Source organism: Rhipicephalus sanguineus, chromosome 2, assembly GCF_013339695.2.
Source record: "Rhipicephalus sanguineus isolate Rsan-2018 chromosome 2, BIME_Rsan_1.4, whole genome shotgun sequence".
NCBI lineage: Eukaryota > Metazoa > Arthropoda > Arachnida > Ixodida > Ixodidae > Rhipicephalus > Rhipicephalus sanguineus.
Window position 1 is genome coordinate 22457674 of NC_051177.1, and position 27426 is coordinate 22485099.

The window sequence follows — 27426 nt, forward strand, 5'->3', positions numbered from 1 at the left end:
ACGAAACCGCGTCCCACGGTAGCACTCGCGGTCGTTCCCGTGTCGTCGACGTACTGGATGACGACGCGTCACTCAGGAGCGTTTGCGACCGTAGTTTCCGTGCTTGCCCTGCACTCGGAGGTGCCTTCGAAGCGGCGGCCATTAGGCATAGCAATCAGAGGTATCGCGGCCATCTGATTGGTTGGCCACCGCCGGCCCATGCCGGCCTCTGATTGGTTGGCGCGCCGTACGCGTGGTGACGTACGCGAAAATATCAAAGCGTCTTGACCCCGCGCGCCTCGAGGCGTATGGACGCGTACAGCCCTCCGCGACCGACGCCGAGAGGCGCATTTGACGCCTAGGCGCGTGCATGCGCGTGCATACGCGTGCCAGTGGTTGGGGCTTAACAGTCGGGACAGTGGAGCGATCGCTATCTGACGTGACACCGACCACACTACTCGCGTTGCGCTCTTCTTCCTCTGCATTTTTTCTATTATTGTTACTTGCTTTCTTGCGTTAGATTCGTATGATCGCGACTACAAATATAGAGAAAGCTTCGCCCACAAGTTGTAGCTCTGATACGTGTTGGCACCGAGCAATCAAACCTTTGTAGCAACCCTCAGAATACGGTCGTTCGTTTTTTGTCGAAATCACTCGCCCTCAGGTAGTCCTTTGAGGCAGTGAAGACGGTGAATTTTCTGCTGGAAAGAAAAAAGTTATAGGTTTGAACGACCTTGCTTCTTTTTCTTTCTTTCTTTCTTTTTCTTCTTTCTTTCTTTCTTTCTTTCTTTCTTCTTGCTCTTGATGCACCGTTGAACACGACATCCGTATATCAGGCCCCTAAGACAAACCATGTAACCTACTAGTTCGACTGTAAGGGCATTACATCTCTACACTTCACACGCACATTAAGCAGTGAATACTACACATATGTATGCAATGCTAGCTTCGTGCGAAACCTTTGTGCTTCTGCCATGCCAGTAACTGTTGAGTGTTGAATGTCTTTATATAAATTCCGCGAATCACATTTCTTGCGATTTCTTTATCTCTCACTCATTTACTCCCGACTACGGCATTCGCCTTCTTTCATTACGAAATTGCCCGTTATAGTCGGTTGCTCAGGTGGGGCAACTGACTGCGTATTCAACAAAGCTTAGCCTAGCCACCTCTTTCTTTATCCTCTTCTTTATTTTTAACAAAATCTCAATCACTTAACGCCAGATAGAACTGCAGTCGTTCGTGCTAGTTTCGTGTATCATGCCCGGTAATGCGTTTACCGCGAAGGGCGCACGGCCGCCGCCATCGCTGCTCTTCTCATGCATTCGGGTTGCCGGGTCAGCGACGAATATCGGTCATCACGTACCGTCGTTTTCCTTGATGGCTCCCTTGTCTTGACACGCCTTGCGCGATGATCTTCTGTCCGTTTGCAGCATGGCAGGCAACATTTCGTAGTCTGCAATTGGGCCATCCTGTAAGAATAGCATATCAGTTTTTCTTTTTCGAGGTTTAGTCGTGCGTCATCGGGGCGAAGGCGTTAAGTTCGGGGTGTTGTGTCCATTTCGGATGTTCCCCAGCTGCGGAGATGGCACCGGATGTAAAATGCAGGCGCGGATGGTTTATAACGGTTGAAATGGTACATTGTATCAAGTTTGCATCGTATATAAGTGCCGGATTATGTTTGAGGGCAACCATTAGTATTGGGACAAATAAGGTACAAATAAGGCCAAATAAGGTACAATTATAGGGGGAGATGGAACCTTGAAGAGATGAATGAACAGGTGGTGTCGACAAGTCTGTAGAAACGCTGGCTCCAGCTGCACCCATTGTTCAAGAATTCTTCATCTCTTATAAACGCGAATGTCATTTGTAGAGTTTGAGCAAAGAATGCAATGATTTCGTTGTGGTGGGTCTTAACAGTCTCCCCTTGCTAATAAAGACGCCGCCGCTAGTACTTCGAATTGTTTCGATATTAATTTTTTACTTGCACCTAAAGTTCAGGCTTGTACGTGTAGAACTCGTGAGGTAAATTAGCGCGGCAATCACTTCATCTGGTTAGCAGTTCTTCAGCGACTTCGTGCTCGGTCATAGCCAACAAAACGCTATACGGACTCGTGTAATGGATTCTCCGCAGTATCACGCCCACATAACTTGTAGTTCTCGCGCTGGCGCTCCTATCAGCTGCGGTGCGGTTCACAATGGCCGTGCTGTCGTGTTTCTTTTTGTTTGTTTTGTTAAGACGCCCACTCCCGCTACCACCACACAGTGTCCGTGGGGTTATCAGCAACCCCGGCAAAACTTCTGCGAGCTGTAGATTTCCATGATATCTAACCGGGAGTTTCTCTTATCTCTGTAAATAGTGGTTTTATCTATACACGCGCATACCCCGAGTACATAAGGTCCCTGCGTGCCCTGTCAGAAAAAAGGAATGCTGAAAGCATTATTTCATTCTCAGACATGCCGCTGACACCAATAAATGCAACCTTTGTTGGTGCAGCATTCGTATCTTACAGATAGGTGCTGCATTAAAGCGAAGTGAGCGCATAGAATTAGTTTTTCACCGTGTCACTGTCATTTCAAACTGACTGCCGAGATCGAGGGGTACATCTGGTGCTAGGAGCGCGCGATTTGACCTGAAGAGCCGGCGTCATTTATTTACAGAAGACGACTGTGACTCGCGCGTTCTGCTAACAGCGCTGATATAGTAGAAGCTTCAATAGAAACTTCAATAGAAACCAGCGGAGTTGACCTGACTGATAGGACAGCTTGCTATTTTGATTGGAAATGTCTATAATGAAATGGAAAGAAAAATAAGAAACGCAGAAAAGCAAAGAGAATTCAAGCGCTCATGAATAGTTAACGCGTGCTGATGTCCAAACTGTGAGACAAACAACGACGATTCAGCGCCGGCGTTTCTTCATACTGCACTAAATGAATAATGGCTAACCCATCTGCCCAAGGTTCTGCAGCAATGATTAAGTTTACGCTACACGAGAGAACGCGCAGAAGATTGCAGCTACGTGCGTACTCCAGGGAAGACGAGCCAGAGGCCTTGGCTTCTTTTGAGGTTGCTGCGCCCGGGGAGCGACCCTGAAGGAGTGCAACGCTTCCATCAGGGGCTGATGGCACTGCGGCCGAGAAGAGGGCGATGCGGGGGGTGCGGGCTATTTTGGAGGTGACCACGACGCACACACACCCACGCCACGTGGTGTTCGCTCACATTCCGAGCAAGCGCTTCCGTCTGACCGCGTTATTCAGGGGATCATTCCTTCTTTTTTAGGGTCCCTTTTTTTTATTTTTCATGCCGCGACACACTGGCCTTGAAAGCCCGCTGTTCGTGGGAGTTGCTGCTGTTATGAAGACCACCGAAGATGTGCTTTTTTCGTTCTTTCTCAACACTTCTGTTAGTAGCTCCCTCTCAAGCATTCTGAACTCCTTGCCTCAATTTTCCTTGTACCATAAGTGTCTTGGCATTCTGCCAATTTCAGTTTTCTCGATGCGATGGAGGGGTACAACCACAATAGCCACTCTAACCGCGAGTATCTATCCGTCACACAACCACACTTTTGCTTGAAATTATTCTTATCTGATCTTCTTCATGCAGTTAGTCATTTTCGGGCCGGTTCCTTCCAATTCCTGTCTCAACTGCAGAAGAAACAAGCCGAATGACTCTTGCATCAACAGGAACCTCTCACCGAGGTTTGCAGCATCCGTGCTAAATCCGTAAACTACGACAGCGCGTGTGTATTTCGGTTTAAAGTGGCTGTTACACCCAGTGGTTTAACATAATTTGTTTCGAAACTTGCATACGGGGTAACACTGATGCTATGATGGTATATAGACTTTTGCATACCACCCTCATGGCCTGCCGTGCGCATGCTGTATCGTGACCATGGTGGTGAAATCGCTTCACTGCACCTGAGACAAAAATAGCAAAAGGTCCGGCTCTTGAAGGTGCAGTCTTGCGAGAAGCGTCCTATACGCTTTCTGGTTCCCTTCGGTAATCTGCATAAGACGCTCTCGATATTCCCACTTCGGGTTGTGTCGCGGTCCGCAGCCGCTCGGAGATCAGGTCGATTTCTCGCCGTGCATTCGTATCGCAGCATGCAAATGTCGCGAAAGGGAGCTCGTGGCGTACGCCCAGACACATCATCACCGTTACTGTGCTTCTCATCTTTATTTCTTTATTACAGCAGCCTGTCCCAGTACCGATTCTATAGCGTTTCAGGGGAGATGCTAAATAAGAGAGAACGCCTGCATAAATTATGTCACTTGTTGATATTCCTCGAGCTGTATAATTGCCCAGACTCGAACTATGCGCGTATGCTATAGTTCACGAGCAAGGTCACTGCCGATAAGCGTTTCGAAGATACCCTCTCAAAGTAAATAGAATCGTCATTTTGCCACTTGGCGCAAGGTGTAAAGCATCGACATGAAGCAGTCGGGGTCTTCCAAGAAGGGCAAGAGCTTTTTCTTTTTTTTTTAATGCGAAAGAGCGTGATAATATTGACGGCCGGAGAAGACGTCGAATCGGCGGAACTGTCAAAACTCGCAAACATATAGACGAATAAGTGACATTCTAAATTATAACAGCGGAAACATTGCGGAAGCAAAAAAGAAAAAAAAAGTAAATAAAAAATAGTGTGCATGAAATCAAGTCAACTCGGCATTAACGGGAACAATGTGCCTGTTATAAAACATAAACATGAAAACGACTCAAGCAATTTCAATTATTTAATAAAGGAGGCAGGTAAATTATCTGCTGTACTAGAACAGCCATGTACCTTGATTAGACGCGGGTATGTGACATGCACATTCAGCGTCAGGTACGCAGCTATCGATTAGAGAACAATTGGGCAAGATACGGCGGTGGGAAGAGCCAGAATGACATTTGATAGTCTATCTGATAAGATAGCGGAACTATATTGCGTATATATATATATAAGCCGTCGCACCTATTGTCTCTTGGATACACAGTGTTTGCTGTGGTTTTAATTAAAGCTAATTGCTTGCTATGTTTCTTTCGTACGTTTTCATGGGTAGAGGTTTTTCGTCGGACTTCGATACTGTTGAAATGGCGCCGATGCAATGCTGGGCGTTCAACAACGCGCACGTTCATTACTGAACGCCCCCACCATTACAGCTCGTGGAACAAAAGAATATATTCTACCTAAATATCCTCGCCGCCACAAAAAATATGCCGTTTATAGTCCGTTACAACCTAAGAATAAATACAAGCTCCATCCACAGCCATCACTGTCCCACCCAAAGAGTATTTGCATTGACGTTCCATCCAATCACACTAGCTCATTTCAATGATGTCAAGCACTTTTCGCGTGTTTCAAGTCGGTGTTCCCATACTGACACGTGTTCGTGCCACTGGTTTCAAGCCCAAATCTTGAACGTCCTTGCAAATTTCATGATTTCATCAGAGATTCGGTCATCACTGCTTAGCCAAAGGTAGTATTTTAGGTATAGAACGACGAACCTTTACTTTTCGACATGCGTTGTATTTACATTAACACAGAAAATTACTTACGGTTCGAAAGGAAAATGGCATGCACGGCTTTTTTGCATGAGTGATTGACAGGAGCGCCGGGACTCTCTGGGCGGAGCTTGTAATTATTCTTAGGTTGTAAGAGGCTACAGCAATGGAGTGAATAACGTTACCGAAGCTTCGTCCTTTCGCTTACAATGGTCGCCTCTCGTTTCAGCACAATCGTTCTCTGTTTCCTTATCTTATTTTGTCACGTGCGCGCCGAGCCGAAACCCATGGCTTAATGACATTTCGTATCTTCTGCATCCCAGAAGTATTGTCGCCGAGTACAGAATTCGCAGCACAGCGAAACGCGGCCGATACGTAGGCGCGCGTTCTTCGGTCCTGCCCCGCTTCCGCGGCTCGCGTTGCCTGGTCAGGCGTTGCGTACACTGCTGCCTCGAATGGGCACCGGGCAGCAACGACCGAGACGGCACGGTCTCCTTCCGCACCGCGTACGCTTGGCTTCTCACACGATCTGGCATGCATGTGGCTTCTTCCGCTTTGCGGTGTTCCTCGTAAAGAGCTTTGTCGGGAAACTCGCGACCACTGGGTCGCATCGTCTCCATCATCCTGACCATGCGCACTGCGGGGCAAAGGCCTCTCCAATGTTTCTCCAATTAACCCGGTCCTGCTCTCATTGCGGCTACGTTATCCCAGCAAGCTTCTTAATCTCGCCTGCTTCATACCTTACGTTCTGTCTCTCCCATCGCGCACTTTCCTTCTCTTGGAATCCAGTCAGTTACTCTTAATGACCAGCGGTTGTCTTATCGCTATGTCCATGTACATTCCTTCTAAGATGTCCTTAACACGCCTTTCTTCCCTGACCCACTCTGCTTTCTTGTTGTTCTTTAACGTTACACCTGCCATCTTCCTTTCCACAGCTTTCCATGCGCAATCAGCTATGTAGAACATTGTCCCCTGCAAACGCAAGGTATTTAGGTCGCGTGCTTCAGCCTATTTCCTTTCTTCGCTCTTATTGTCAACAAGAACCCCGTTCTGGGCGCCGAAACGTTAATACTTTGTACAGCGGAAAGAGAACACCTTCTCGAGAAATGAGCACACGCAACACCGAGCGCCAGGCCAGAGCACCTCCTTAGAGGAACCGTTTGGTGCCCAGCGGCACTGGGAATCGAACCCAGTGTCCACCGCCTTGGACGCTCTATTACTTGACCAGCGCTGCGGTATTCTTGCATTCCACTGAGCGCACGTGTGCCTCCTTGCAGAGGCGGCGGAGAGGAAAGAGACAACGGCCCGCGCGTCTTCTATAAACCGGGCTAATGCGCAAAGCGAGGAAGCGAGCGAGGGCTTCGCACGCGGAAACAGCTCCTCCTTCGAGGGGGCTCTTGTATCGTGCGTGTCGCTCACGCTGTGTCGTGCTTGGTACTTGTTTTTATTAGCGCACGCGAGCTCGCCCACCGTGCAGGTTTTAGTACGTACGCGTGGTCTCTGCATCGCGCAGGGTAAACGGCCTCTCCTCATACTGATAATAATACGCATGCCTGTTATTAGCGAGGATACAAAGACCTTGAAACGCGCTCGAGGCTGAGGAAATCCACGCTGAATCTAATGCGCGGCTCTAGAAGCGGCTTCCATGCACTACCGGAATAAGGGTCAATGTCCGCGAAGAAAGACAGTTGGTCGTCAATTTTCTAGTAATGAAATAGCCGAGAATTGAGTCGACTCGCCAAAATCACCCATGGTCACTTCTTTTCTTCTTCTTCTTCTTCTTCTTCTTCTTCTTCTTCTTCTTCTTCTTCTTCTTCTTCTTCTTCTTCTTATTATTATTATTATTATTATTATTATTATTATTATTATTATTATTAGTCCAGCAAGGAAAGCCACCGTCGAGCCATAAAAAATGCGAAGGAACCCGGATAGCATTAATCAAAAACCTTCATTCGAAAACAGAACATAGATATACGTTGTATTTCTGTGGTTTATTGTGTACTATTTCAGCAAAATGCAACTGAGTTCTGAAAGCAGGTGCTGTTAGACCACAAACTACTATGCTTGCATCAACTCCAATGCCCATTTCCTTTTCTTTCCTTTGTTATTTGGAATATTTACAACTGGGTACAGACCGTGGGCGAGAAAGTATTATATGCGTGTATTTTCAGTGTTCAACATAGCACTCCTAAAGCTGCATATTTGAAAGTACTGCCTCTTAGGATAGTTGGCAATTCAAGCTGTGTGGGAGTGTGCTTGAAGAAGCACGGAGTTTTAGCAAAGCGTTCCCGTATGCGTCCACATACTCAATTAAAATTTCACATCTTCAAGTACATAATTCCCAACATCCCAACAAATTTGTATTTAGTACGCCACTCACCGTCTATGTGATGCTAAGTGATTCACCACGGCTACTGAAGTGCTTATCTTGTAGCAAGCGTCGTTGTATCTTGCTTCGCTGGCTCGCAGGTGCCCCAGCCGGAGCAACCGTGGCCCCTCGCTGCGAGCAGTTCGAGGTAGAAGCGCCCTCCGAGGAGAGACCATGCTCCAGGGGCCCTTCGGGCAAGCAGCAAGAAGAGCAGCATGTGTGGCCGGCGCTTGTGTACGTCTTCACTCGCTACTTGTTCATGTATACGCTGCAGCATTGCGGGACGGGACAAGTTTTAGAGAGCCTTGATAAGAGACGTTCCTTTAGCGTAGCTTGGATGAAGAAAAAGGGGAGAGGGGAGTAGTGTGGGAGGGATGGAAAGGCAAGGAGGCCAACCGGACTATGTCCTGTTTGCTACCCCGCACGTGGGGAAGGAAATGAGGGGGTAAAGAGAGAGAGAGTATGCATGAGCGCACACAATCTACAATACACATGTAGAAGGTCGACCACATCTACTGACGCCGGCAAGACTAGAACGCTTATTCAACTTCACGAGGGAGAAGTGCGCTATATGGCGCCTAATAATGGTGTAGATAAACACAACAATAATTTTCCGGATTATGTATTAAACGCCAACTTCTGTGAGCTCTTGAATACTACCGAGGTGAATACTACCGAAGGCGTAATTTCACGGACGGCGTGAAGAAGCCTGTTTTCGAATTGGATGCGCCAGACGCCTGGCCAAACTGAAGCGGTGAATCCAACAAGTACAGGATGGGTTACACCTACACGAAGCCGAATTCCGCATTGGTGTTTTCGTTGTTTGTGTTTATGTAATACAGTGCTTCAGCTTTGTATAGCACGACGCCGGCATCAGTGCCGCCTGAGCACCGACGCCGCCTTGCTGGGCGTCCTTGTGAAGCTCTCGCGGCAGGGAGTTAATTGTTGTTGACGAAGTTGCCCGTCGGCGTCTTCTCCCTGTATTGAAAATGCGCGATCGAGAGACGAGTACAGCGTGCCGGTATGCAATGAAAATTTACTGAAACGTGTAGCTGTATATTTTCTGTATATGTATAGAAACAGCGGTCTATTGGGTTCGCATACTGCTGCTGAGAAGACGTTTAAGAAGCTACATTATGACCTTGCCTCAGTGTAATCTGATTGTGAGTGGTAAGCAATCAAGGTGGACGATTGGGCAAGTTGGTGATTCATGATCTTGTCGCCGTCAGTTTGTCCGCGCAGGATACCTAGGTAAGTAGTATGACATGTTCCTAAAACGCGACTTTTCATATACTGAAGTTTTGCAGCGATCTCTACTTAATTGCTAAACTCTAAATTTATATAAATCATGCATAGATATATAGTTACGGCGGAACGGCAGCAAGTGGCGTTAATTATATCTCAGGAAATTCCCCCGCAGTGCTTTAGAACTTATTAGCTGGGCTTCAAACATTTCAAGAGATTGCTGCGATGGCGAGGAGGCGCTGTATTATATGGCCTTAGAATAACAGAGAGCTGAGCCTAGTTGGTAAATACTCATTCTAAAAAGACAGGGCGTGAAAACACGGACACAAGAAAGAAGTCGGGACACCACAAACGTCGACCAACAAGCTGGAGAGACTCACAACGGCGGAAAAGAAAGAAGGCACGAAAACTAATCTGCGCATGCACATGCAATAGGCGAACCTATCTATCCGGCACGCGTGTATAGACCCTTAGCAGTTATCTTTCCCGTAGAACCCCACGTGTGCCGGATTGATAGGTTCGCATATTGCATGGACATGCGCAGATAAGTTTTCGTGCCTTCTTTCTTTTCCGCCATTGTGCGTCTCTTCAGTTGTTAGTCGGCGTTTGTGGAGTCCCGACTTCTTGTGTCCGTGTTTGCACGCCCTGTCATTTTTTTAATTATATGGCCGCTTCAAAACACACGCATATGAACGCCCTCAATACAGTGATGTGTTATTGCGGTACGCAGCGGTTAGTATAGCGCCGTGCTTTCCTCCCGACGCGGTGAAGCGATCACAGTGTCATAAGGTATTATTCTTTTTATCAACGATTATAACAATCCAATGTGATTGCAACGGAATAATAAAGTAAACATATGAAGAATGGTGATATCAAAAAAGAGGAGGGGAGGGGGGAGTGTTGGGAACAGTAAGGCCACTAAAAATAAGGGAAGAGTACGCGTTCCCACTATTCATTTTTATATGGGGATTCAGGTTGTGTGCGTGTGTGCGTGCGTGCGCGCGCGCGCTTACAGTCCGCATCGATAGTTTGTATATGGGGTTTCCAATCTGCATCGCCAAATTAAATCACGGGAGCCCTTTCTCTCTCTCTCTTTTAAATGAACAATAGTTCTATTACATCACACTTGTAATATCACAATAGCACTCGTTCTGATGCCTCGTGAAGTTCTGCTACTTACAGCAACATCTTGAACTTCAAGTACTTTGTATAATTTCGGTAGAATCTTTCCTTAATATGTCGCCTGCCATTTCTGTTGCAGGTATCTCGGCGTGCGCCGTGGTATCTCTGCTTCTGGTATTCTTAGGTGTGGGCGTCCTCCTTGGCTTCGACCACGTGTTTAGGTACATTCTTAACAAGGTGAGTGACACGGTGCTTGATGGTATATTGCTTAAGCATGTAGATTGTTATGAACCACATGACAGTATCTTTAACTTGTTAAATTTACATAATCGATGACTGTTGACTAGTACTTGTACGCCGTTCAGCTTTTCACGGGTGGCGTGCTTACTAATGGTGATTGTCGACTTTGAAAACCGCTAACCTCATGAACAAGCAGGGTATGCTTGCTTCAACCAATGTTTTCAATTTTTTCATTCGTCCGCCGCGGTGGTACAGTGGTTACGGGGCTCGGCTGCTGACCCGAAAGTCGCGGGTTCGATCCCGGCCGCGGCGGCTGCATTGCGATGGAAGCCAATGCTAGAGGCCTGTGTACTGCGCATTGTCCGCGCACGTTAATGAAGACCAGACGGTCCAAATTTCCGAAGCCCTCCATTTCGGCGCGCCTAATAATCATATCGTGGCTAAGGCACGTAAGACCCCAGATATTATTTTTTGATCCCCCGATTAGCGCAAAGCGGCCTCAAAGACACCGCATTACCATGGCAAACTAGTGACCACCTTCCGACGCTTTCAAGATTAATTCAAGGCTAAAATAAGCACTTCAAAGTGCACTAAGATGTCGTTTTGCTGCCTGTTTTCGTAGCGGAGGGCCGCAAAAATTGCGCTGACACAGCAGTGACGAACTTCACGAGCAGCGTGTGCAAAGACCAGTCGACATAACGAACAACACTTGACGCCGATTAATCTGCCGACTTGTCTGTCTCCAGTGCTTCTTTATTATTCATAATAAGCATATTATTCCTGATCGAAGTAGTCGTGTTTGTTGAATGGAGTTTTGTGGTCGCACATTACGTAATAGCTAACAAAGAGCTTTATTTCGCATTTTCAAAATGCGTTATAACTTGCTGGCTGCACCCTTCTTTCGATGCGCAATAAGCTACTCGTGTGGCACTCGCAGGAGGTGTCTCTGTCGAAGCACTCGCGGGCGTTCCCAATGTGGAAGGACCCCAGCCACGAAACCAAAATCCGCTTTTTCTTCTTCAACGTCACCAACCCCAACGAGGTACTCATCGGAGAGAAGCCGTCCGTCAAGGAAGTCGGGCCCTACACATACAGGTGGGCCATTCCTCGCTCTGTACCGAGTTGGAATTGTTCCAATGGACAAAGGAAAGAAAAAAATCCACAGCATATCCACGGGGTGAATGATGATGAGCGGAGCGAAGCTCCGGAGGGAATCATCGGTAAACCGTGAATACCCCGAGCGAAAGTGAAAGCACGCCAACAGCGAGCGGATTTTATTACAACGGTCCCCCTAGCGTACGTCGCCGCACTAAATCGAACGATTGCCTTCCACCAATGACACGCGTCATATGGGAATCTTCCGTAAATTCTGCCCAGTACATAATCAACGACGTGAGATCGGGCGCGTTTATACTAAAGGGTCGATGAGAGTCATGGCGACTTGCAGCTCACTTTAATTTTACATGTACGCTGTGAATTTTTATTGTTTAATCACGCACAGGAGAAATCTCACACAGGCACTACCTTGGAGGTCAAAATCCAGTGCCTATATATACGGGGTGGTCAGTGAACGGTTGTGCAGCGCGAGAAGTCGGTTTTTTCAATCAAGAAACTCGCTAGCAGACGCTGCCTGCGTCGGCCTCGCGAGGCGAGAGAGGAGGGGGGGGGGGGGAACTAGAGCACGCATCTGCAACGCAAGCGAGCGTCTCCGCGCCATCTAGGGATCTTTCTGAGAACTAGAGGTGGCTACGACAGCGCCACCTAGTGAACACTCCAAGAACTAGAGGTGGCTACCTACTACTACATACTACAGAGGAGGGACAGACCCACACCCAAAGCAGCTTCGCCCCTAAAAACGAGAAAACTTGGAGGACGCTTGAGCTTCGCCTTCATGAGTAGAACGCGATAGCACAATCGGGCCACGTGCGCATCGTCCTTCTCAAGTGCTAGCCTGGCTTCGGTTCTCGGTGGATGCCTGAACTGTGCCGCAAGGAAACGAACGTCTGTGCGCCGTTTCGAACTACCCTAAAAGCCGCGCAAAAACCATCGTAGCGCCTCCAAGAGATGGTGTGACCGCACCGCGCGCCCGTCTCTCTCGGGGGCGGCGGGAACAAGAGTAGAACGCGATAGCGTAATCGGAACGTGTTTGTATCGCCTTCCCAATCGCGATCCTGCCTTCGCTTTTTGGTGGAGTCTCTCCTAAACCGTGCCGTAAGAAAGGCGAAAGTGCGGACGCCATCCGGCTCCTATCTTTATTTGCAAATGCCGCTAATTTTCGCTCACGGACAACGCTGATTTTTCGCTCACAACCAAAGACGCCGGTGAGAGTGACGCCGGAATTTCTGCGAAACGAACTCTTCAACGCTATCACGTTAAAAGCCGGAGGTATCGTTTCGCAAGGAGGCCGTCTTCTACGAACCCTTCTCGCACAAATGCTTGCCCCGGCCTAAGGCGGGCTCTTGTTTAGTAGTGTTTTCCGTACCCTACATGTTTCAACATTCCGAATGTAATTTCCTTGAATTTATGATTAGCAAGCAAATGATATAGGTTGTATACGTCTTCGTGATATCCTCATTTTCCTAGCACTTGTAACTACCGTTGAAGTTTGTTTTATTACAAATCGTAATATATACGGACACTTTTTTTTTCTCCTTTAGGTATATCCGCATTACCTGGCCTTTTTTTCTTTTTTATGACACCTGTGTAGCCAGCAGGCCGCTGTCTTGAGTGCTTCGGTCCCTCTCCTAATCGTGGCGTCATTTACGGGAAGGGGGGGGGGGGTATACATGTCTTAGCAGCCCCACTTACCAGCTGAATTTTGTTCTAGACATGTAAGTATACACTCTGGAATGAAGCATGCGCAAATACACTTCCAAATTTTGACAACAATGACGGATTTATTTACCGTGCCTCTCTCAACGTGCACAGTTATATTTAGCAGCGCTTGTGCCCTACTAAAACGCGGACCCTTCGCGTATCATGTTTAAATTTCTGCCGATAATTTCTACCACTCTTAAATTTAAATTTCTACCGACGAAAACAAGTGTCTTTGTCGAAATATTCATTCCAGCGACGATCCTTGTTCGACGGCTTCTATGTAAACGCATTGGTGATATTAAAAAAAAATAATAAAAGCTACAGCCGCGCTTCTGCCCATTATTTTGTCCTCCTTTGTGCCCGTGGAGTGAGTTATTTGTCGCTAATAAGGTGTGTTCCGGTTTCATTACCCAGGGCCAACTGGATAAAGCACAACATAACATTCCATGACAACGGAACCATGTCCTACAAAGAGACCAAGCGTTACTATTTCGACAGAGCGAGCTCTGTGGGACCAGAGTCTGACGAAATTATGACCGTCAACGTGCCTTTCGTGGTAAGTGATGACGTAACAAAGCATTTGCATTTTAACGTGATTGATATCGTTTAGTCCACCGAATGCACCGCCTCTCACGTCGAATTGTGCCCAAATTTTCGCGCCTTTATTAGATGTGCTGCCTGTCCGCAATTATTGACTTCCTGTTTTATTTTGTGTCAGCAGACCTCACACTTGAGTGAGTTACAACAGTGCGTGCAAGATGTCGACTGTTAGTTTCCTTGTTCGGTTTTTTTTTTATTTTCGTTTAGCATGCCTCGTTTCCTGCGAAAGCGATTGACGAAAAGAAATTGAAATAGAAGAGGAAGTGATCAACTTAGCATTTGTCGTTTCTCCACTGAAAAAAAAAAAAAAAAACATATCAGCCGTAACTGTCATGTTGAATCCAATATAAAGCGCTATGTTCCCATCTTGTATGTGAATGTTTCATACGAGAATTATGGGGCGCATATTTTTTGACAGGGTCGCGTGATACTCATTAGCTTTTCTTCTTGCGAGCTCTTCAAAGAGACGACCATTGAAAAAAAAAATGCCGTAGCCTCCAGGCAGCAGTGCTTAAAGATTTTTTGAACTTGAATTTGTTTGCCATCATACGTATCATATCATGATGTTGGGACTCCAGATAAAAGCAACATGTGTGTAGCTTGTAGGGCCCGCAGCCCCTTATTTTAAGTACGTTTTGACAGTAGAAAATACAGCAAATAGCCCGCCACGGTCGTCTAGTGGTTATGGTGGAACGACTGCTGACCCGAAGGTCGCGGGATCGAATCCCGGCCGTGGTGGCCGCATTTTCGATGGAGAGAGAGAATTAAACTTTATTATCTGACCAGGCGCGTTCTCTTCGCCCAGAGGTGGGTGACTTCCTTATTCCAGGTAGCCATGAGGCAAAAATACTTGAGGCCCGTGTGCTTAGAGAACAGATTTTTGTGCTAGTTGGTTTGTTACGTTCATTGAAGCTATAGCGCTGAAAAGACAGGGACTGAGGAAGAAGACAGGACGTGCGCTACTCACAAGAAAATTTTTATTTCTGAACATGTACTTATACTACAGATGAGGATAGCAAAAACTGTATCAAAAGTACAAGCCTGCATCGTTCAGATACGCGATTTCCTTTGCGATCAAAGCAATTGAGGGGGCGCTGACACAGTCGGCATCTTCTTTGGCAATCAAACTGGCCTCGACAATCCCTCGCGTATCCTTATCGCAGTTCCTATTCAGAACTACACATTCATTGACGGGAGACGGGCATTGGCCACGACGGGCACGTGTCAGTGCATTGCAACGACTGCGGGCCTCTCATCAATATATATATATATATATATATATGAAGCACACGCAAAACAGGAGTTTGTTGCGTAGCTGGATGTGGTAATAACGGAGTTTTCCCGCTTTTCATATTATCCGACCACCAGTGATCTTTTCCCTTACATAAAAGATGCATGCCCCATTTATATTTCCAGATTTGAGAACTCCATGCAAAATTGACTTTCCTTGTCAGTGTCACAATGAGGAACGAGCATCGTTTCATTGTTCTGCATAGATTATTGAGTACTTGCGATGATGATGAACCATTCAACCGTCCCTCCTTCCCCATCCCCTGCGCCGTTTATTTATACTCCCTTTTTGTTTGTTTTTTCCCTTGTTACTGACATGAAATCGCGAACGTTCACACTAAGACAGTGGCATCGGCTGATCAATGGAAGCACAGGGCTACTCTTGTCAGCATATAAAGGGATTAGTACACATGATGCTGAAAAAAGAAAAGCGCTCTATACCTATGTTCTCGGCATGGACGCAGACGACGGCGCAGTTGCTGAAGGAACAGAACTTCATCATCCGCGGCATCGCGTCCCTCTCGCTGTCGGGCCTCGGGCAGCGCATCTTCATTTCTCGCTCCGTGGGGCAGCTCACCTTCGGCGGCTACCCCGACATCCTCGTGCTCCTGGGCTCGGTCATCGACTCCGGCCGGCCGCGACCGGGACAACCGGGCTTCAACATCGGCGACGTGTTCAGCCACGGCTACCGCACCGTCATCGACATGCTCGGCTCTCTGGTCGACCCTGACAAGCAGGGAACCAACGGGAAGTTCGGCTACATGGTCAATGTGAGTGCGCTGAACGAAGCATTTGTTAAGGCTTGCGAGGAGGCACGGTGCACCTTTATAAGGGGGAGCTGGACTATACACTACGTTAATTATTGTGAACTGAACGTTTACTTATTAAACTCGCTATTATGGTCACAGGGTATTACACATAGAAGAGTTCTGCGCTTATTCTGTAAAATGTAAGCAGGATGGTAGGTTCTTCAAGTTGTACGGAGACATGATTTTTCGCGGCGATTTGAAAAGAACATGCAATGGCATAGGTAAACAAGTAATGCTTAAACTGCGAACTTTACGACCTGAATGTCGAAACCACTTTTCCAAATTTGTATAGGGCACGAAAGATCTGTTTCCATCAAAATGTATGCCGCCAAGAATGTTTAATACTATCCACCTATCAGCGTTACAGTAATTACATGAGATAAACCCTGACAAAATTATAATCGCGTGCTTCATTCCGCGGCGAGGAGAAAATATTCGAAGGACAAGCAAAGTTGCCTTATTGCGTTCACCGGGCGGCACTGCTTGCCATGGAGTTTCACCCACCGTCTCATAGGATTCCCCAGCACCATTTCCAATGTGACAACACCTATAGCACCGACTTCGATCACGTGCACTTCGCTAATTGAGGCTACAGTGGTACTACACCGCCAACCTTTTTAACAACAAAAAAATTTTCTTTTTCCCATTTGCGCGAGCAAATATTTTTCTCGAATCGCTTAACCTTCCTCAGCCTGCTTCACGCGCTTGCGGCCTGAATGTCCAACGAGACGGAATGTACAACGAGACTGAATGTCCAATAGTGGACATTCAGTCTCGTTGGACATTCCGTCTCGGTTGGACATTCAGTCTCGTTGGACATTCCGTCTCGTTGGACATTCCGTCCCTGTCACAAATTCGCTTTTCCGTTTGGCAGTGTCTAGCGTTACGTCTGGACGCCCCAGTGACACGGGCACACCACGGACGCTGGCATGGACGGGCGCCTGCCCCGAAGGGGCAGGCGCGCGGGCTAAACAGCGCGTGGCCGCGACAGCGGCCAGTAGCGCGTGACGGAGACCCTGCCAACCGGCCATTGAGCTTTAGCGAAATGGCCGCACTCGCGTAGCGAGGGCGAAGCCACGATTAGTTTTCTGCGCCCGAAGGGCGCAGAGGGCCTTCACTGAGCAACAGGAAAATAATGTACTCTATCTTAACCCAATGAATGAGTTGTCTGAGAAATTTTAAACTAGGGCGCGTTTATCTCATCTAAATTGGACATTCCGTCCCGTTGGACATGCAGTCTCGTTGGACATTCCGTCTCGGTTGGAAATTCAGTCTCGGTTGGACATTCCGTCTCGGTTGGACATTCCGTCTCGGTTGGACATTCAGTCTCGATTGAACATTCAGTCTCGTTGGACATTCCGTCTCGGTTGGACATTCCGTCTCGTTGGACATTCAGTCTCGCCGGTCACGTGACCCATTGGACATTGTCTCGTTGGACATTCAGGCTCTGAATCTGCTCTTGGCTATTTTTTTAAGTCTTTGCGCATAGGCGGGAAGAAGGTTTTCCATGAAGGAAGGGGGGGGGGGGGGGGCGGCGGCAAGTTTTACCGCAGCCGCAGTTTACTGAGAAAGAAAACTGAGCTCCGCAATGCATTCGATCAGGAGTCCTTAGTTGCCAATATCGTCTAAACCAGGGTTCTCAAGCTCACCTGAGCCGGCGGGCCGCAGTCACCAAATGTACTCCCGCAAGGGCCGGGACAGTAAAGAAAGTGAGTGAGTTTGAACTAAATGTCAGTTAACGTTTACATCTGAAAGAAGGCCTTTCCCATATCTCATATATAGGTCAATTCTGAAGGGGACTTGGTGTCAGGATTCTAGAAACATATCGATACTGATCTCCAGAAATGACGAAAATCTAGACGCCGATTCTGAAATGCAGAGTTCTTGTTCCACATTTATGTTTCAATACATGGTGCTTCACGAAAGCAATGCTTGAGACCAGTCACGTCTGTGTAGCTTACCGCAACAGAGCGTTACTAATAGCAACAGGCGAGAAAATAATACGAGCACTATTTAACAAATTCGTTCTTCTTCGTTCGTTCTTATTAAGAATAAACAATATGAAAGGAACATATATAGTCATGTGCTGGCGAGCCGCGGGCCGCGTTTTTGATACCCCTGGTCTAAACGCATGCGTAGCCATAACCTTGCGCATTAAAAAATGACGTGAAAAGTCCGACTGAGTATGGGACAGAATTGGCGCCTCCCTTCAGATGATTAGGGAAGGTGGCCGCCCCTCCAGACCTCCCCCCCGCCCCCTGGCGCAAGCGTATGCTTTTACGAATTAAGCGTTTGGCAAGCTATCATTTCTTGTCATCTGCACCACGATATGCTCCTCTTTTACGGCAGCTTAGTAACACGCTTCTGCACTTCTTTTAACGCTTCGCAAAGGACAGTTCGGATACATGGTTCACGTAAGTTTCTGCGATCATTACTCCCGTCCTTATGTCCAACTCTTGTCAGTGCTTGTTAGCGCGTTTGATGTGCCATGACTTAGCGACGCTATCGATTTATCTTGCAGAAAAACGACACCATCGATGGGGAGTACACAATCTTCACCGGTGAAGATGACATCTCCAAGGTGAACCAAGTGTACGAGTTCAACAAGCACAGGTAATATATTATCTTATCGCTTGGAGACGACTTTTAAGGATGCTGTGAACTTGAAACATTTGATTTTCTTTCATTTTATACAGGAAACTGGAGGTATGGCCGGGTGATGAATGCAACACATTAACAGGAACGCGTAAGTGTACCTCGACGTACGTACTCAATGTCCACGTAGCAATTCACAGATTCACCTGTTTGAGAAAGATACATTTCGCTGACGTAAAACAAATCATGCGAAGAACATGAACATAACCTCCGAGCGCGCTTTCTACATTTATTCTTTTCGGAACGATGGCTTTACCCCACAAATTGCGTACAGTGACGAAAGAAAGCTATGCAAGGGCGTAGCCAGAAATCTTTTTCGGGGAGGGGGGGCGGGGGGGGGGGGGGGGGGTTCAACCATACTTTATGTATGTTAATTTCAAAATTTTCGGAGGGGGGTAATCCCCCCCAACGCCCCTCCCCCTTGGCTACGCCCCTGAAGCTATGTATATATATATATATATATATATATATATATATATATATATATGAACATGAACTCTTTTCCTCATAAATGCGTTAAGAGGTCGGGGCCATATTTCTGCATAAATAAACTTTAATGCACAAGTATAATATGGTGTAGCGCTGCGCGTATGATAACTGAGCTTTTAGCTAAGCTATATATAGTGCGGATGTTTAAAACGAAGGTATCGTTTGTTTTCGTTATTACAAGTTCCTTAGACACTTCTCGATATACCGATGAAGTCTTTGCTAGAAAGGCGGTAAGTTGCAGCTCGTGTCCAGATCTATACAACGCTTGAGTAGACATGCGCTTACAGTGACGCACAATACTGCGTGCACCGACATGCGTCATCGCGATTGCGTTATTCATAGTGCTCCGGACAGGCGGTCAACAGCGCAATTTTCCGGCACGATCTGTTGGAGTTCCGTGGTTTCATTTTTGATAGAGTGCAATTCTTATATGTGGGATAAATAACAAGAAAATCTTAGGTTCGAGTGAGAATCGAACCCAGGCCGTCTGCGTGACAAGCGGGGAACTGCATAGCGAGTGTAAAGCCGGCCACCCATTACAAAAGGCACACACATTACTGCGCGTATTCCCTTACGAACACGTAGTGGGTGCATCGCAACTTCGAAAAAGTATCACGCGCGTAATTGATGCTGGTTTAAAGCATGCCACCCATTACAAAGGGCAAGCCCCCCCCCCCCCCCCCCCCCCCCCCGAAGTTCGTCCAGCCTTCCATATTTCCGGGCAACTTTTATTTTCTTTTGCCATGGAAAGACTTTCTTTCGAACAATTAGGCCTTGCCCCCCCCACACCCACACCCCCGAAAAAAAAAATCCAGGCTACGTGCCTGATCTTCGTATGTTTTATTTGCTGACTTTTCTAGGCATAGCGTAGTGCTAATGAAAATGAGATATGCGAACTTGCATGCAACCAAGAAGCCAATAACTAAATCTCACACCACCGTGTCAGAAATGACGCCAAGATATTTTCTCAACGGAAGGGAATTAAGATGTCGGGAGTAGCCGCTGCCCCCACCCCTTCTCCCTTCTTTTCTTTCACTTGAAGGGCACTGCCTAGATCTCAGACGACAACATATACGCATTCAGCACGCCGTGAGTTCTAGTTGGTATAGGTGCTAATCTTAGCTAGAACAAGCGCTCTTGTCGTCCGTTTCCCCTCACCTAATTGTGCCCATATTTAAGCACCTAATTTTTAATCGCGGAGCTCTTTAAGCTTTTCGTTGGGTCGGGTAGTACGAACAGTAATTATCATCATCATGAACCGGTACGCGCTCGCTTCGTTCTTTTGAACTTCTTCGCTCCCACAGCACGCGCACCGATTTCTCCGGCGTGGCCTGTAGTATCCCTGATGGGTGACAAGAGGGAATGAGTACAGAGAGAGAGAAAGAAACAGAGAGACAGAAAAGAAAGATATAAAGGAAGAGAAAATCATGGAGAAAAAAATTTCTGATGAGGCGGCGGGATTCGAACCCGTGTACCCACTATGCGAAGGCGAGCGTCCTAACAACTCGGCTATCCAGGCACGTTAGCAGAGCACAGCATATATGCTGTGCTCTGCTCACCTTGTTATACTATACTATACAGGTCTATAGACTTGTATAGTATAGTATAACAAGGTGGCGGGAAAGGGAAGTGAGGGTGAGGAGGAGAGAGAGGAGGAGGGGAGGGTAAAGCATAGCATAGAGAGAAAGAGAACGAGAGAGAGAAAACGGAAAAAAGAAAGAGAAAGTAAGATCGAGACAGATATATAAATAGTGATATAGCAAAAGGAAGCGGTAAATAGACAGAGAGAAAGAATGGCAAGAAGGAGAAAAATAGAAAGAGCGAGAAAGACAAAGAAATACATAGAGAGAGAAAGAAAAAATAGAAATAGACAAAAAGACAGAATAAACAGAGAGATGAAAGGAAAAGAAAGAGAGGAGGAAAGAAATAGAAAAATGAAGAGAAACGAAGAAGGCCGCTTAGCTCCGTACTCCCTACAGACTTGGCACCACTAGTGCGAAGCATCAAGTAATAACTAGTCACGTGACAAAAGTCACCTAACATGACGTAACTAGCCACGTGACTACCCTAGCAAAAATGCCAATAGAATTTTCTATTTGTCTTATAGAAAAATCTTATTTGTTGTATAAGTGCTCAATTGGAGCTTTATAGGTCTTATTAGAATTCTATTGTCACCAATAGAGACCAATTGACAACATCTATTTGTCACCAATAGGACCAATAAATTTTTTATTTGTGCAATAGGAGACATCTATTTGGCACCAATGGAACCAATAGGTATATGTTAGTACCAATAGGTGGCAGCTATTTGTCACTTATAGAACCAGTAGGCACCAATAGGCTTTAATAGGCGACGTCTCTTTGTCACCTATAGAACCAATAAATAGCACCCATTTGTCATTTATAGAACTAGCAGGTGTGAATTGCCACCAAAGTCACAGGGTTATGCATGGTATTAAAAGGCCACCTATATGTATTTAATTCACTTACAGGGTCATGCAGTAGCGAATTCAGCCAAAAGGCAGTTTTTGATTTGTTCAGTATTTGAGCAAAGTGGCAGCCGTTTTACATAAGTGTTCCAAAATATCGCAGCCATATTTTTCATAAATCTCACCAAAATAATTACACAGACGCCTGTAGTGCAATTTCATTCTGTACTCAAGGTTATGGTTATGCAATATTTGTGGGATAAACCCGCAAAAAGACAGGTTTACAGAAAGAGAAAGTTATCATAGTTGAAAAGGGAACGCCACAGTATAGGTAATGTTTTAACTGGGGTACTCAATGTTCTTGTAAAGGCAGCAATTTGTACTCTGCTATCCTTGCATGGTGCAAACGGGGTGGGAAAATAAGCGAAGTCAGCATATAAGGTAGAAGTCGTCATTTCCTGCTTGAATGTGTGCACATAACGTATACATAGTTGTTTTCAGCCGGTGGGCTATTGCGATTCTTCGAGAGCACGCTATGGAAAGAAACGCGAACAGTACGGCATCTACCAGCTCCGCTGGTCGCATTACTTTTCAAAACAGTTGTAGCCTGGCTGGTAATAAGACAAGTTATCCATGATACATTCACAAGACTAGCGTATTTTTATTGTCACCAAGCTAAGAGCGCAGAGAAGACAATGCAAACAGCGCTGTTCGCGTTTCTTTTCGTCGCCTTTGTAAGTAGTGGATGGTAGGTTGTAAGTGCAAGCTCGCTCGAGCGCTTGCACTTCTTACGACGGTGAACATCGCGTTCGCTGCCGCAGGTTACTGTACCTGCGGGGTCACCCGTAATGCGCGTCAAATAAAAACGAGAAAAACCTGAAGTTCAAAACATGCGGAAACACGATAACGATAACAAAATCACGAGCAACCAACGCCGAGCAACCAAAGTGATACAGGCTTGCCAAAAGAGCTCATTGAAGATAATAGCTGTCGCGTGAAGGCGCTGTATGTCTTCTATTTTCTTTTTCTTTTCGCAGCTGAAATTTCGGTTCGCTACGCTTTCCATAACCTTCCTCCCAATGTGTCAGCAGCTGATATTTTCGAGGGGTTGGAAATAGAGCAAAATATTGCAATACAATAGCAAAAAATAAAATCTTGTTTTTGTGGTATGGCCACGGCACGAGCGCCAGCCAGCAAGCGAGCCAACTACAGCCAGCCACAGCCGCAGCGGGGTGTTTTCGGTCGAGTCACGAGTGTGTGGTGGGGCATGTTCGTGGTCGAAGTCAGGCTTAGAAATGTTGTATGTTTGTGTCTATTGAAGGTTGCATGAAACGCACGTGTGTAATCGCGACGACAATGCAAGGTCGTTCATGAGCGTCAAAGAAGTTAAACGTTTCAGCGCTAAAAGCGTCTCGGACTTCAGCAGTAAGTGGTACCGAGTGTGCTGACAGGATGCTGCTCGCAAAGGTGGTTGCTTCGGAGGGCATACCCTGCCGATGTTCGGTAAGTGAACTGTTTTTTATATATTTGCTAGTCAGTAAAAGTTGCTCTTGCTGTGCTACTAATTCGCGCATCTGCCAGCGTGCCCACCGGACAGCAAGGACAAGAGCGATAAATCAGTGTTCACTTAAGGTTCTTTGCAGATGTATTGAAATAAGGCAGTGTCTATTCTCCCGGCAGCCGGGAGAATTGCTGAAAAAAATTTCTCCCGGCAGTTGGCTCCCATTGGCTCTGCGAAGTCACGTGACAAAACTACAGGGGAAAACTGCGGTGAGATGCGTGAAGCAGCTCGTGGGTTACGTGCGCCCCAGTGACACGGGCCCACCACGGACGCTGGCACGGACGTACGCCTGCCCCGAAGGGGCAGGCGCGCGGGCTAAACAGCGCGTGGCCGCGACAGCGGCCAGTAGCGCGTGACCGTGACCCTGCCAACCGGCCATTGAGCGATAGCGAAATGGCCGCACTCGCGAAGCGAGGGCGAAGCCACGATTAGTTTTCCGCGCCCGAAGGGCGCAGAGGGCCTTCACTGAGCAACAGGGAGAATAATGTACTCACGTCTGTGGAAAACCACGAGCCGCTTCGCGCTTCTCACCGGCAGTTTTTCCGGTAGCTTTGTCACGTGACTTCGCAGAGCCAATGGGAGGCGACGGCCGGGAGAAATGTTTTCAGAAATTCTCCCGGCTGCCGGGAGAATAGACACTGCCTTGAAATAATACCTCTAGCCACGTAAAATGATTTTGTCGCTGCATGTGCCCAGCTCTCACGGCCCCTAGCATTGTAACTGGTATGGGATAAGTCTGAGAACTTGAAATAGCTTTTTTTAAAGTTAGCCCCTTCGTTTGTATTTATTCCGCTCCACAGTACAATAGTTTTGAACATCGTGTGGGCTGTTCGCATATACAGACGCTGGCATAGACGTACGTTATCGACTTACGCATTGTTTTCGCGATAATCTAAAGAGACTAAAATATGTAATCATGCCTTCGTTCACCCTCAATAATACACTTATAGGAGAGGGAAGAAGTTTATTGGCAATAAAAATCCTGTGTGGCTGTCCCATCATCAATTACTAGTCATGCTGACTGAACCCCACTCTATGACACACATGGTAGCAGTAGAGAGGCACTATATTGAATGAATATTGCTGCGTGAAGTCCCGAAATTCACACGCTGCGATCGGTTTGGTGCTAGTGCTGTTTGGCCCTTCCCACTAGTGTCCGAAGTCCACACACGTGACTGCGGTTATGCTTCTGGGATACAAGTATAATCGAATCTGCTGTACGAATTTGACAAAAGATGCGTCCCTGTCATGTTAAGCTGTTACCTACGGCCAGCTCACCGGAATTTCCCTTATGCTGATTGTACAGTGTGTCGTATCTGCATATTTTTTTTATTCTAATGCTTCAGTTTTCTTTCAGTAGCGCATCTAAATATTTTCTTTCTTATTTCCTGGTATTTTAGTATTTTATGTTTGTTTCTTTTTTTCAGGCACTACCTAGAGAAGCGGTGCAGTGGCATATATTCAACAAGGAAGTACAGCATGCCTAGCTGGAAAGCTTGTTGCGGGGAAGATCGCCGATTTGATGAAGTTATCCTGTAATAATGATAAATATAGCACATGCCTCCCTTCAAATAGAATTTGTTCATTTTATACAGGCGCTGCTATGTTGCAGTCCTCAAATGCCCATTATTTGATATGCCAAAATTACGGGCTCCCAGCGGAGAAATAGGCCAATAGATTTCCAATCCACAAATACAGTACTAACGGTACTAATAGGCAAATAGAATGCTAATAGACAAATGCACAATAGGCAAATAGAGTGCCAATAGACAAATACACCAATGAACAAATAGAGGTCCAATAGACCAGCATGCCACCTATAGACCCATATGATACCAATAGACCAATATGATACCAATTGACCAATATGTTCAATAATCCGATAGGCTATTGGTTCTTCTATGGGTGATTTTTGCTAGGGTAGAATCATGTAACATCATCTAACTACTCGCGTGACTAAAATTACGTAAAATCACGCAACATCTAGCCACGTGACTAAAATCTTGCAACATCGCGTAGTAGCTATCACGTGACATGTCCCCGCCATAAACCACGCAACAGCGCGTGACATGTTCCCACCAAAAGCCACGTAACAGCTAGTCACGTGACTAAAATCACATCACGTAACAGCTAGGTAGTCACGTGACATGTCTAGCCAAGTCTAGGCATACTTAGTACTACTAGCGAAAACTTAGCCTCTCAGCAAAAGCAATCACTGGCGTAAATCACGGGGGGGTCAGGGGGATCCTGGCTCCCCCTTGTGCTCAGGCTGGGGGAGAAAACCCTTGCAAGTGTCCCCCCTTGAGATTTATCTTTCAAACGCCATATATTTGAATTGCTTGAGAGTTAAGTATAGTGCAATCATTTTTTTTATTAATGTATGTTTATTTTGCAGTGTGCAGGCATTATGCTCAATACCCCTCAGCTGTGTAAATCGCAAATGCCGCTTGACCGCTTTCGGCGAAGACTCAACAGAACAATGCAATTACATGAGCTGGGAACCCATGCCCCTATTTTTTTTTAATTTTATTAAGCAGGATTTCAATCGTTATAAAAATAAAAACAAAATGGCCGCCATGGCAAGAGATGTGTCCCCCTCGTGATATTTTTGGATTTACACCTGGCAATACTAGCAAAACTTATGTAGGTCGAACACTAGCTCCGCTGATGGTTCGAGCCTTGCGCCACTAGTGCAAGCTGCGCATTTTTTTTTTCGTTGCGTGTCGTGAATCACGTGATTTGTTGCGAGGAAAAGAGGTTGAATAGAAGAAATGAGAGAGCGCGAGAGAAAGAGAGAGCTGGGGGAAGGGAGGGTTGCGTAGAGGAAAAGGCGCGCAGATTCCCTGCAGAGAGCTCGGCCACCGCCACAAAGCCCCTAGATTCCCTTTTTCAAGAGGGAAGCGAGCGAGGGCACGCACACGACGGCGATCTACAGCGGACCATGAACGGGGTTTGCATTAAACTTATCTCTTTCTCTTAGAAACGACTGCATGAAAAGTATTCTTTTCCTACATCACACTCGTTCACTCCCACCGCAAATAGGTTCGGCACTTGGAGGTCATGTGATCTGCTGAGTTCCGGAGGGCCGAGCGGCACTGTTAAATGATAAATAGAACAGCAGCATGGAACATATTCACTTTGACCATAGGCGTGCGCGGCGAAGGGGGGGGGGGGGGCACCCCCCTTAGTCACCTAAGAGGTGGGGGGGGGGGGGGAGTCTGCCCCATACTTTGACTTAATATGAAGGGGGGTGCTGCGATGAACGTTAAATTTGCTCCCCCCCCCCCTGAAGGGGAACCCTGTGCACGCCTATGACCTTGACCTTGAGACAAACCATTACAACAGCACCGTAGCTCATCGCATACCAGCACTGTATCATGAAGTCTGCTCGTGTGGGACGCCTAAGGTTGCGCGACGTGCCACTCACGCTTCATAATGTTACGAGGCTTGCTTCATGTAATGTTCTGGTACATTGCTACCGATTTCAATGCTTCTCTCTTTCGGCAGACTTAGTGTAATGGCACTTGGTAAGGTCATAAAGCCACTCACTGCATGTGGTCTTAAAGCCCCAAAACTTCAGTGTCAATAAAAAGTTACATATTCAAATGTACAGTGTGCAAATCACTTTGACAGTTTATGGTGTGGTTCTTCTTTTTCTTTTCTAGTTGGACATATTCGACCACCCCTGTCAAAAAGCAATGAACAAGTTATGTTCATCCCGGACATTTGCAGGTTTTTACATTTCACTCTTTAACTCTTTCAAACACCGTGCTATAAATACTAATCATACTATGAAAATTTTGTTCTTAATCTCCAGGTCTATCCCATTAGAAAGCATAGGCTATGAATCATTCAAAGGCTTGAAAGTGAAGCGCTTCATAGCTGGGCCCACAGCTTTCGACAGTGGACAACAACGCAGTGAGAATGAATGCTTCGCTGCTGGCAGAACTTTGCCTGATGGAGGAGCAAACCTTGGTCCCTGCAAGCAAGGCATGTATTTGGCTTCATTAGCTCACTGTGACATTTCATTATTTTGCTTCCTATGTGTTCAATTGTGACCCAACTGGTTAAAGTCCTTTTGTTTGTGCCTTCTCTCTGAAACATTAGGCATATATACATACATTGAACATAACAATCTGATAGGCACCAATAAGCTGAAATGAACAAATAATTGTGGAAATAGCACAATAAAAAATATTGTACATTGCAAAGTTATTCTGCAGATTTGAAACCAAGCTCACTGTTTGTGGCTGTGAAATCTAGTTTTTACTATACTTGATCGAATGATACGTGGGCAAGTTCTTTCTATTCAAGAAAGCTAAAATACATATTTGTGTTAT

At 46.5% G+C, this 27426-nt stretch overlaps 1 protein-coding gene across 1 annotated transcript in view; it reads left to right on the forward strand.

The window, feature by feature from the left end:
* LOC119381087 (uncharacterized) overlaps window positions 1–27426 on the forward strand; it is a 108142-nt gene that overhangs the window by 47918 nt on the left and 32798 nt on the right. The window contains exons 3-11 of the mRNA XM_037649073.2: window positions 7931–8063; window positions 10336–10433; window positions 11374–11531; window positions 13668–13809; window positions 15608–15913; window positions 18474–18565; window positions 18649–18698; window positions 26752–26818; window positions 26904–27076. Coding sequence (XP_037505001.1) covers window positions 8045–8063; window positions 10336–10433; window positions 11374–11531; window positions 13668–13809; window positions 15608–15913; window positions 18474–18565; window positions 18649–18698; window positions 26752–26818; window positions 26904–27076 — 1105 coding nt within the window. The 5' untranslated portion in view covers window positions 7931–8044. The remainder of the gene's footprint in view (window positions 1–7930; window positions 8064–10335; window positions 10434–11373; window positions 11532–13667; window positions 13810–15607; window positions 15914–18473; window positions 18566–18648; window positions 18699–26751; window positions 26819–26903; window positions 27077–27426) is intronic.